Source organism: Fukomys damarensis, unplaced genomic scaffold (genome assembly GCF_012274545.1).
Source record: "Fukomys damarensis isolate Sample0158 unplaced genomic scaffold, DMR_v1.0_HiC HiC_scaffold_39, whole genome shotgun sequence".
Taxonomy (NCBI): domain Eukaryota; kingdom Metazoa; phylum Chordata; class Mammalia; order Rodentia; family Bathyergidae; genus Fukomys; species Fukomys damarensis.
Window position 1 is genome coordinate 105,686,936 of NW_022900951.1, and position 12,595 is coordinate 105,699,530.

General features: G+C 36.2%; 1 protein-coding gene across 7 annotated transcripts in view; it reads right to left on the reverse strand.

The window, feature by feature from the left end:
- The window catches only part of Smarca1 (SWI/SNF related, matrix associated, actin dependent regulator of chromatin, subfamily a, member 1), a 72,537-nt gene that overhangs the window by 22,195 nt on the left and 37,747 nt on the right, over window positions 1-12,595 (reverse strand). For 6 of the 7 annotated variants that reach the window (XM_033760320.1, XM_033760319.1, XM_010608022.2 and 3 more), the window contains 2 exons: window positions 7,734-7,844; window positions 7,364-7,477 (listed from right to left, as the gene is read on the reverse strand). The exons of the other annotated variant lie outside the window; for it this stretch is intronic. In XM_033760320.1, coding sequence (XP_033616211.1) covers window positions 7,364-7,477; window positions 7,734-7,844 — 225 coding nt within the window. The remainder of the gene's footprint in view (window positions 1-7,363; window positions 7,478-7,733; window positions 7,845-12,595) is intronic. 7 annotated transcript variants of the gene reach the window in all.

The following is a 12,595-nucleotide window of genomic DNA, read 5'->3' on the forward strand; positions in this document are numbered from 1 at the left end:
TTAACAGCTAAACTCAATTGTAGTATCACAGGCACACCAGCAATTTTATTCTCAAGGATTTACCACAAGAAATGAAAACATGTTTATGCAAAGCCTTTTACAAGAATGTTCTCAGCAGCTTCCCCCATAACAGCCCCAACCCAGCATACATCACAGATGTCCATCAATTTAAAAAAAAATGGGTAAGCAAACTGTGGTCTATCCATACAATGGAATAGTGTTCAACAATAAAAAAAGAATGAACCACTGATATATGGGACAACATAATTGCATCTCTACAACATGATGCTAAATAAAAGAAGCCTCACAAACAAGCCATGATTCCATTTTTGTGAAATCCTAGAACAACAACTTAATCTATGGAGGAAAGTAATGTTGGAATAGTGATTACTTCTGGAGGGTGTGTATGGGTACTTCCTGGGAAGAGACACTTTCTGAGGTTACAGCAGTGAATCTGTATAGAGGTTTGTAGTATGTAGGTGCACACATTGCTCAAGATATATTCAGTCACTTACTACTTATACATTTCCTTCTATGTAATTTTTATCTTTAAAAATCATAAAATTACTGAACTCTGACTAATGATGTGCACAATGAAGTGTTTCCAGATAAAATGTATTTATGCTTCAACTGTGAAATGCATTAAAACAGGAAAACTATCCACATGATAGAGGACTGGAGAAAAAGAAACATAAATTAAAAGGCATATACCATTAAAAGATGTAATTTGTAAAATATTCGTGGTGCATATATGACGTTCATTGTACAACTATTTCAACATCTTTCTGTTGGAAAATTCCTAGTAATTGAAAAATTATAGATATAGCTTTACAGTTTAATAGACCCCTTAAATTGCTGGTATGTGAAATGACTTTGGCATCAAATTTTAGTTCAGAAAAACTCTGATTTTAACGTATTTCTCAGTCAATCATTTTCAAAATTTCTATGTTCAACAAACCAAATGAAGTATTTAATAAACATCTGATTTGTGGCAGAAAATAAATATACTCACATAAAATAAAAAGTTTATTCCTACACAGATACTCCTAATACTAAAGATTTCCCCCTTTGACCTTCTAATAAAGGTAAAGTCAGAATATTATGTGATATCATTAGATTTTAGGATCCACTGCAGAAAATTTCTTTCATACCCACTGAACATATTTAATACAGCAAAGTTTAAGGATGACTTCATCAATGCTTGTGTTTACTATCTAACTTCTAGAAGTGGAAATTATTAAAATACAAATCTTCTAAAATATGCAGAATCAGAAATGATTCCAAATTCCTATATCCCCTTCCTATTACAAAAATCTTCTCCTTAATATTCATCATTATTTTGGGGTTTTTTTTGAGACAGGGTCTCACTAGTTGAGACTGACCTGGAACTCAATATGTAGCCCAGGCTGGTCTCGAACTCAGAGCGATCCTCCTGCCTTAGCCTCCCAAGTGCTGGGATTATAGGCGTGAGCCACCACACCCGGCGATTCATCATTTTTTAAAAGAACATATACACTTTTACCTCATGAGGTTCTTATTAGCACTAAGGTTCCAGGAATGATTTCAAAGTTCTATATAAAAATTAAACAGACAAATTATAGACCAACATTACTAAACAGATACCCTAGGGGGGTATCCAAAGTACTTCTATATTTTACTATGTTGCCCAGGAACACAATGCATACATTAAAAATTTCTTTTCAAAAGGAAATCTCAGTTATTATTATTATTTTTTTGGTAGCAGGGGTCGAACTCGGGACCTTGTGCTTGCGAGGAAGGCAGCAGAACCACTAAGCTAAATCCCTGGCCATGAATTATTATTTGGATTTCTAGTCAAAGCCTAAACAATTAGTGATTAAGAGCTGTGAAATAGTGTAAACCTTTTTGGAGTCCTAGTTTCTTAGGAGTTGAGCAAGCATTTCATAGAAATATGGAATGCTGAATTAAATGTGACAGCACACAAAATGAAAGCAGTAACCTGAAATCAGCTCACCATATTTTAGCTCTGCCACTGCAAAATAGGTAGCCCACAGTGACAGTTCTAAAACTCACAAAGATTATGGAACTTTCTCAATTTGTCAAATGCTTATATTTTTCCCTAAAGAATTTTTTATTAGGAATAAATGTTAGAATGTTCTACAGCTTTCTTCAGTTTTAAATATGGCAAAACTTTCACTCTAGGTAATCGATTTAATTCCAGATATTTTTTATTTTTATACTGCAATTTAAAATTGAATTAAGTTATCCTCTTCCAAAGTAAAGACTCTAGTGAACATGTGATTAAATACTGCACAATAACGCCTTTAATTCCAAAGAGCAATGAAGCTTCTTGCAACAAGGTCAAAGCTTAGACAGCAGGAAAAATTGATACATAATGCACTACTAACCACCAAGTGATTAGGGCCAAACAAATACTTCTCCTGGCCTCAAATAAAACAAACCCTTTAATTCCAGGCCTTATTATCAGCAGTACTGCTGTGACCTTGCTGTGCTGAGCACAGGAGGAAGAACAAAATAGATAACAAAATTGCGAATATAAACAGGTTCTCAAAAAACATTCTTTCCCAAGGGCTTCAAAACTAGCTACTCCCCACCCCAAATTACTACAGAATAAGACTTTGGGAACTCCAAATACATAAAAAATGACTATGAACTACATTGCTGTGTCCCAAGCTATGGACAACATCTTTCTCCCCTTAGCCACCCATCATTTAAGCAGAAAGGGAGGGGAAAGGAGTCCCTTTTTGACAGCCTAGGTGACTAGAATACCAGGTGACTCCACTATAGCAGTCTTGTTAATCTGAGACTAAACTAGTGCTCTATTCATCTCATGGCCCTGGTGAGTTTTCCAGAGATACAGGGGAGGGAGGTCAGTGCTACATATTCCTTAAGCGCATTTGTCTGACAGTTATATATCACGCATCACCCTTGAAGCTGTTGCAGATGATAACATGCCATGCCAATCTGTCTAGATTCTGAACTCAACATGAAACCCACCCAATTAAAGAACCCACCTTAGCTCAGGTCCATAGTTCCTGGTAAAGAACAAAAGAGACAAGGTTCAGAAAGGACCAACATCCAAAATGTATTCTTATGTAGTCTTGCAAATCCTCATCTAGGCATGCACAGGGGGAATCAAGGCAAGTCTTATGACATTACAGAAGCAATCCAGAATGGGGCTGAAGAGACACAAGGCCAAGAGCAGAACAGTAGGGCATTGGGTCTCCCGCCACCATCAGCACAGTGCAAGTTGCCACTATCTTCTCTCATTTTGATTATTTGATAGCCTCCTGGCTGGTTTCCCCAGGTAAACCCCATTCTCTGCATCACAGCCACAGTGATCCTTCAAAAATATAAATTGGATCGTCTTTTACCATTTATAAACTGTATGACTTTGGGCAAATCAGTCAACTTATGTCTCATTTTTCTCATCTATAAAATAAGCATGTGGCTCCGGGGCTGTTTGGAGGATAATGAACTAATATTTATAAAGAACCTGAAATAATATACAACACAAGTAGCCCAAATAAATATCTCTCACCACCTGGCCAACAACTTCACTGTCTTAAAAACATCTCAATGGTGTTGGCCCTTGCTCTTAAGTTCAGACTCATGACGTGACCTATAATGCTCCATGGGATTGCCTCTACCATCGCACCACCTGTATAACTGCCTTCTCACAGTTCCAGAGAGTGGCCTCCTTCTTCCAACCTCAAGGTCTTACATGGGAGCTGCCCCTATCAGAGCTCTTCTCCCCCATACTTTACACAGCTCACTCACATGGCTCTAATCTCACTTTAAGTGGCACTCGCTTAGGGAACACTGGGGTGCTCTCCCAGTACACATTAGGTAGCCACGTTATGCTCCCTCACAGCACAAATAAGGACATCCTTGCACCTTGCTGTTTGTTTCATGTATGCCTTGGCTGTCATAATTTAAGGTCCTTAAGGTGAACAACCCTGTCTGTCTTAGTCACCACTTTATCCCAAGTGCTTGGCACAGTACCTCAAACAGACCAGTGCTCAATAAATAGGTATTAAATGAAAAAAGACCTTTCACTCATTCTCCTTCTCTTGATGCTTTTCTGGGAGGTGAGGAAGAGGTCACCATGAGGTGTAAGACAGCATGAGTTCCATGCCACCTTACTTATCCCCACTCACCCCTTTCCTCTCCTTACACCTCTTCTCCCTCTTCCTTTCTATCACCATTCACAGCTGTGCCTTCATTCCCTCATCTTCTGAGGTTTCCTTCTCCATCTTCTTCCAGCTGGCCATCACCCAAAGAGTCACTGTAAGACCTCACCCCAAACCACAAACTGCCTGTAATGAAAGACACTGTTTACATCCAAACCAGATCTGTGGCCAGAATGCGGTGAACCGTGTAATTATCTTAGAGAACAAAACTTCAGTATCACCAAAGAAGGAGCGTAAACAGTTCTATCATCAGGAATGATTTTTTTATTGCTGCTACTTGACTGCCACTTGGCCTACCTCCCAAATGACATGTCACACCACTATAAACACAGTCCTTATTTAGGATGTTGGAAAGAAGCAGGGTTATATCACATGCAGAAATAGCCCAGAATGTCTGAGTGGAAAGAGCAGAGCATTTAAATACTGAGAACTGGGTTAGAGATCAGCAACCACAGCCACCTTGAGCAAGGCCACTTAACCTCTGTGAATTTCCTCACCTATTATATGGAAATCATAATAATACACATTTCATGAGGCTATCAGGAATCAAATGAAGCATTGTTAAAGTATTTATAGACTATAAAATGTTCCACACAAATATTTGGTTACTACCCGAGGTCTAACACTTCAATACATTATCAAGTCTCACTAGTACCAGTCAACAGAAGTATAGAAAATAATGTTCTAAACTTGTATTATAAACATTTTAATAAGATAGTATCTGTTTGGCATATGAAGCTAAGTACTCTATTATTTTAATTGCTTTTATTTTTCATTTTGAATCTATAATCTACCTATTTATTCTGAGGTACAACTTTTTTCACTTTCTTTGAAATTGCTCTGATTCATGTTACATTACAAAGCTACAGTGAAACAGAGGTGAGGATCAATGCAACAGAATAGAAGATGCAAAAACAACCCAGCCACAATCAGCCATCTGATCCTTGACAAAGGAGCCAAAAACATGCTGGAGGAAAGACAACCTCCTTAACAAAGAGAAAACTGGGTACTGGTACTGAGAAAACTGGAAATACACATGCAGATCTAGACCCATGATTTGCACCATGTACTAAAATTAAAATGGATCAAAGATCTAAATATTAGTTGGTTGTGGTAGCACACGCCTATACTCCCAGCACTTAGGAGGCTGAGGCAGGAGGATCACCATGAGTCTGAGGCCAGCCTGAGCTACACAGTGAGACCCTGTCTCAAAAGAAAAACCAAATATCTAAATATTAAAACAATCTCGTGGTGGAAATAGGCAAAACCATTTTTTAATAAATTTTATTTTATCCCATTCCCTCCCTCTTAGGCCCCCTTCCCTCTCTATGTACAAAAGCTTTATTTCCATTTTCCCTTCTATTTTCACTTTTTTTCTTGTCCCTTCCTTCCTTTCTCCCACCCTCCTCTCTTGTTCCCCTTCCCATTTGAATATTTTCTTCCCATTTCCCAATATCTATTATACATTTTAGTCCTTATTTCCACTTTTGGATTTTCACACCAGAGAAACAATGCAGTATTTAAATGTGTGTCTGATTTATTTCACTTAAGAGTATGGTTTCAAAGTCCATCCATGTACCTATGAATGTATGAAACTCATCCTTCTTTAAGACAGAGTAGTACTCCATGATGTAAAACACACACACACACACACACACACACACACACACACACAATCTTTTCCATTCATCAATTGACAGATATTTGGGCTGTTTCCAAGATTTAGCTATTATAAACTGTGCCACTATAAACACGAGTGTGCATATAACACTGTGATATGATTCTTTCAATTCTTTCAGGAAGATATCAAGAAAAGGTACAGCTGGGTCAAGGAAAAACTATTGAAGATATAGTTGTAGGCAAAGACTTTCTGAACAGAATCCCAATTGCACAAAAAATAATGCCAACAATCAACAAGTTGGGATTATATTAAATTTAAAAGCTTCTGTACAGCAATGGAAAAAATGAAGAAAGTGAATAAGCAACCTACAGAATGGGGAAAATTTTTGCCAGCTATTCCTTGAACAAAGGACTAGTATCTAGAATATATAAAGAACTTTAAAAAAATTAGACACCCAAAATAAAAGACACAATCAAAAAATAGGCAACTCAACTGAATAGGCACTTCTCAGAAGAAGTACAAATGGCCAGTAAATACATGAAAGAATGTTCAACATCTCTGGCCACTGAGAGTCCATCTTACTCCAGAAAGAGTGGCTATTATCAAGAAATAAAATAATAACAAATTCTAGAGAGGATGCAGAACAAATGGATTCCTGGTACATTGTTGGTGAGAATGTAAACTAGTATAACCACTATGGAGATCAGTATGAAGATTTCTGAAAACAACTAAAAATAGGAACTCCATTAGACACAGCTATTTTTCTAGTAGGCTTTTCCAAGAGTTGACGTTATTTTACAGTGACACATGCATACCCATGTTTATAAAGCTGCACAACTCATAATATCTAAATCTTGGAAGCAACCTATATGTCCATCAACAGATGAATGGATAAAGAAAATGTGGGTACTGTACTTATACACAACGGAGTATTACTCTGCTAGGATGAAGGACAGATGTGAGTCATTTGTAGGAAAATGTATGCACCTTGAAACCATAATGTTAAGTAAAACAAATCAGACACACAAGCTTAAATATCACATAATTTCTCTTAGATGAGAAATCCCAAGTATAAAGAAATTAAAGAGCAACATAAAATTCAGATAGATAATAGGAAATGGAGATAGCTAATTTCACAAATGCAAAGGGGACCAAGAGATGGAAGGAAGAGACAAGGAAGGAAAGGGAAGGGACGTAAAAAGAATTACGATGTTTTATACACATGTACCAACTCCTCACAATGAATGTAATCATTATGTACTGCAAAGATGTACTAATAAAAATTAAATTAAAAATAAAACAAAAATAATGTGTTATTATAGGTATTAATCTTGTGAAATATTGGAAAGTTCTCCATTAATCACTGTTAGTGATGATCCTCTTGAGTGACTCAGCAGTTTGAAACGTTACTTCTAGTTGAATCTCCCCTTTGGCTTTAAAAATGTTGTATTTGCTTTTACTCACATTAAAATGGAACACCTACTCTAGATTAACAGTTTTTAGTTTCTTAAAAGGTTATATCACACTAATCTAAAAATTGAAAAATTACCTTATAACCTATTGTCTTCCGATAATAAAGAATTTCCTTTTCCAGGAGCTCAAATAAACGTGGTGGGAAAAATTGAAAATCCTGAACATTTGGCTGTTTTGGAGGACGTGGAGCCTGTGAGGGGAAAATGCATTACATATATATTTGTTTTAATGAATTATATGAAGTGAACATACTTAACTTTACTATTTTTATATAAGGAAAAAGAAATACAATGGAATCTATTTACATGGCTAGGCCATGTCAAGTACTTTATTGTTAGATTTTAGGGACTATGATTTGGTAGTGCTATAAATAAAACTAAATCATAGACCGTGTCACAAGAAAACTTGTACTACAGGCCATAAAAACTGGCCTTGTGCTGTTTTACCTTTGGAATCTTTGGCTCACTGACACGCAAAGCCTCTCTAAAGTAGGCATCCACTGCGTAGTTTGCTTTGCGTTCTCGTTTAGGAGGTTCAATCCATTCCACCATACCAAGCTATGTACGACAAGCAAGAACAAGGGCTTTAATTACTCCAAACTGTTTTATCACCATGAAGTACATCAAGGCTCAAGAAGCATGAGAAAACCAAAGCTGTTAGAATCGAAATGCGCTTTATAAATCACAACTGTGCCTCCCAAGTTCCAGAACCTGTACTGTACACCAAGTTTAGGTGCAAAGATGGTTTGCTTTTCCTTTGTGAAAATAGTTTCAAAATTAGTTCTTCTTTGAGAATTTGCATATAATCTGCTTAGCATGGTGTCAATTTAAATAAATGGTAACTAACACAGAAGAAAAAAGTTAATAGAGATTCTGGTTACTGAGGTAAGTGTATGAATTATAAAATAGATGAGGTGGGTAAATGAAGAATATCAAGATGACAGGCATTTATCCCTCCTCCCTACTTCATTCAAATGAAGAGAAATGCTTAAATGAAACGTTCTGGAGAGGGTTAGCTGAGGTATGGTGTGGGAAAAGTCAGTGGGATCAAAAAGGCCTAGAGCTAAATCCAAAGTCTGTCATTTTACCAGCTGTAAGCTTTGGGAAATGATTATTTTATCTGAATTTTATCAGAATTACTACATCAGAGTAATTTTATCTATCTGTAAAATGAGAATAATGATACCTACCTTGAAGATTAAAAGCAACCATAGGGGGTTGGGGTGTAACTCAGTTGTGGAATGTATGCTTGGCACATGCAAGGACCTGGGTTTAACTCCCAGAATCAAAAACGAACAAATGAAAGTGACAAAATTTATGAATGCATTAGTTAAATGGCCAAGAGTTAAATGTAAGGCAGTATTAAACATCCAAAGTAGTGTGAACAATGATTTGATAACATTAAAAATTTTACTCCACTATCAGTCAGAAAATATATATCAATAGTCAAGAGACAAAACTGACAATGAAAAGTTCTAGAGTTTGAGGAATGGGTTGCTAATGCATGTTTTTTTCTTGACTTCACAGTGCTTGATGGCTTGCATAAAGTAAGCCATTAATGACATAGAAGAAGCCACTAATCTACTATTAGTTGCCTCAATCTATTTGTTCGATCTAAGGGCTAAGTTCCAACCTTGACATTATTTTAAGAGTGGTTGATAAACTAAAATGATCAGGATAGTTAGTAATCTACAAATCATCTGGAGAAGTAAAGACTAAAGTCAGACATCATAACGGCATTCATATACATGAATGTCCATACAACAGAAATGACCACAGTTCTTTTCTGAACTACAAGAATAAAACCAATATGAAGACTTACAAGGAAGTAAATTTCTACTCAATATAATTTAACAGCTATGCATTAAGTACCCACTGCATCACCTGCAAGTCAGTGCCCAGGATACAAACATGAATAAAATAATCTCTTTCATCAAGGAACATATAGATCAGGCTGGGTGTGTGACTCACTGGTAGAGTACTTGCCTGGCATGCTCTGTGTTCAGTCCCCTACACCACAAAAAAAGGTCCTTATAAGTCAAGTAAGAAGTTTTCTGAGAGTCAGAAATATAAAACAGCGAAAGTAACTATCCTGGGAAGACTAAGACTCTCAACACTATAACATTCAAACAGAGTTTGGATCCTGTCCTAGATGCTCTCATTGGGATTTCTGAATTACAAGAATGGTTAATGACTTCTAATGTCTATTCCAAGTCCAAGGGGCTGAGTTAAGGATATTATAATGTGATGTTTAAGTAAAATGAGAAATATCCACAGCTAGGGCTGAGAGTGGAGCTCAGTGGTAGAGTGCTTGCCTAGCTAGCACATGTGAGGTTCTGGGTTCCACCACCAGCAGTGCAAAAAAGGAAGGAAGGAAAGGAGGCAGAGACAGTGAGAGAGATGGGGCTAGGGAGGAAAGAAAGAAATACCCACCACAGTGTAATGAATTTTGTTTTTCATCGCAGATGCATTAGCATGAGTTGACAATAATAGAAAAGAAATTCTATAAACAACCAAAATTGATTTTTCTCAATTAGAGTGAAAATAAATTACTAATATTTTTAAATTAACTTTCTTAAAGTAATATACTTGATCATTTAATCTTTACTTATTTGAAGTATTTAATCTTTTCTTATTTGAAGTATTTAATATTTACTTATTTGAAGGTCTGAGAATTCAAATTTGAAATAAATGTTAAAGGCCAATACCTGAAGTTTATAAACAAATCATGCTGATTAGTTTGTTTTACATGAGAGTACTTTAATAATAACTTATTCAAGTTAATTCACTGACGATTAAGGTCAACCATCATGACTTAATTCACTAGGTATAGTAATGAAATAATGTTGCACGTTTAACAAATGACAAATGAAAATCTACCTTAACATGAAATTCCTATGATTTATAAACAATATTCCCTCAGGTTTTCAGTTTCTTTCAAAGGGTAATTTACAAAGCTATCCAGAATTTAATTTATGAACCTATCCAGAAAACACAAATAAACAGAAATAAAATATAATCTCCCTTCAGAATATCAAAAACCATCTGATTTTAGACACTACTATTATTGTCATGCATTCAATTACAAAACTACAAGTTATCACTATTATTAAAATTTGTCCATATTTTTACAACATCGTTTTGCTAGAATTAAAAGCACAGGAAAATCTGTTACCTTAGAAATAGACAATTATTTTACTATGACTCAATGTGAAAGGGGCTGGGGACAGAGCTCAGTGAGCCAGCACATGCACAGCACATGGGAGGCCTGGGTTCCATCCCCAGCACCACAAAAAAGGGTAGATAAAAGGCTTTGATGGAATTTTAGACTCTACTAATATTTTCCTACCTTATAAAATACCTCCTAGTACCCATAAGCCCATAGGAATAATTTCAAAATTCACATTACATAATTGGATCTAAATAGCATATTAGAAAAGCAATTTCTACCCTGTACAGACAGGCCATCGCCCCCATCTTAGCAGGATAGAACATAAGCAGTCTTAGTTAAGATTAAAACAACCACACAAATATAAGTCAAGAATCAAAAACAGAAGGAAATGACAGCAACAAAGCACTAGCAGCATACTAGTTGCAATGCAAAAAGGGTTCACTTCTCATTGCTCAGTAAATGCAAGACATATGAGTTTTTTTTATTTTAACAAGATGCTTTTCTATCCGTTAAAAACTATAACAGCCTTATGGAGCAATTTGAGCAACAAAATGAATAATGATAGAATTGGACAATAACAAAAAGTAAATATCCATGAGTTCATACTGATATAAATATCTGAAAATATAAATAAGTGGGGAGAAAGAGCAGTCCTTCCTTACTGAAAAATCCCAACTTGTCAAAATAGATGGAATGAAGTAAAGACAAAATTGGCAGTAGGAAAACACCACAATAATAACTGTTGCAGGCAAACTCCACCAATAGGCATTATGATCAGTGAGTAGAAGTCTGCGATCATCTCCCCCAAGGTATCAAGCACAGAAGGGGAAATGGTAACTTTACAGGGCAGAAGCTCAGCAGATATCACCCCAACTAAGTGATCAAGCTTAACATCATCAAAGGTAAGATGTAGCAGCATCATATATGCCCTGATACATTATACTGAGGACATAATATCCCTTATGTGGTGTTCTTGCCAAAAATGCATAATCTCAGTCAAGTCATGAGAAAAATATACAAACCCAAAAAGAGAGATAAACTACGACATAACAGGTAAGTACTCTCCAAAAGCGTCAAGATCATGGGAGGCAAACAAAAACTAAAGAACTGTCACAGACTTTAAGAGACTAAGGACACACAGCAAGAAAAATGCAATGGGGCCAAGAAAATCAGAAGATTCAAGCCACCCCCTGAGAGAAATACTTGTAGAAGACATATCTGATTAAAGGACCTCTGTCCAAAATAGACAAAGGAGTCTTAAATCTCAACAATAAGAAACTAAATCACCCAATTAAAAAAAATAAGCAAAAGACCTGAACCAAAGAAGATATTTGGATGGTAATTACGTGCTGTGTGTGAAAATGTATTCAATATGTCATTAAGGAACTGGAATTAAAACGACAATGAAATACACTACACGCCTATTAGAACCGTCAAAATCCAAAATACTAACAACAATAATGCTGACAAGGATGTGAACTAGCAGGAACTCTCATTCACCACTAGTGGGAATACCAAATAGCACATCTGTTTTGAAGAAAGGTTGGCAGTTTCTTACAAAAGTAATCACACTTTTTACCATAGAATCCAGCAAGCATGCTCCTCAGTACTTATCCAAAGGAACTGAAAACTTAGGCCCACAAAAAAAAAACTGTACACAGTTGTTGATAGCAGCTTTATTCATAAATACCAAAACTTAGAATCAACCCCAATGCCCTTCAGCAGGTAAAGGGTAAATAACAGAGGTAAAAGAGATAATGGAATGTTTCTTAGTGCTAAAAAAATATGCACTATGATGCCATGAGATAAAACACAGGAGAAACCTAAATAAAGCAAAAGAAGCTAATCTGAAAAGGCCACATACAACTATATGACATTCTGGAAAAGGCATACTATGCAGACAGTAAAAAGACCACTGGTTGCCAGGGAGAAGGGATGAGCAGGCAGAGCATACAGGATTTTTAGCGCAGTGGATATATTTCCACACATGTCTGAAAATCTATAAAATGTACCACACAAAGAGAGAATCCTAATGCAAATGACAGTCTTTTGGGGATAAAGATTTGTTAACATAGGTTCATGACTCTACCACATGTACAACTCTGCTGACATTGGGGGTGGCCATATGTGTGGGGAG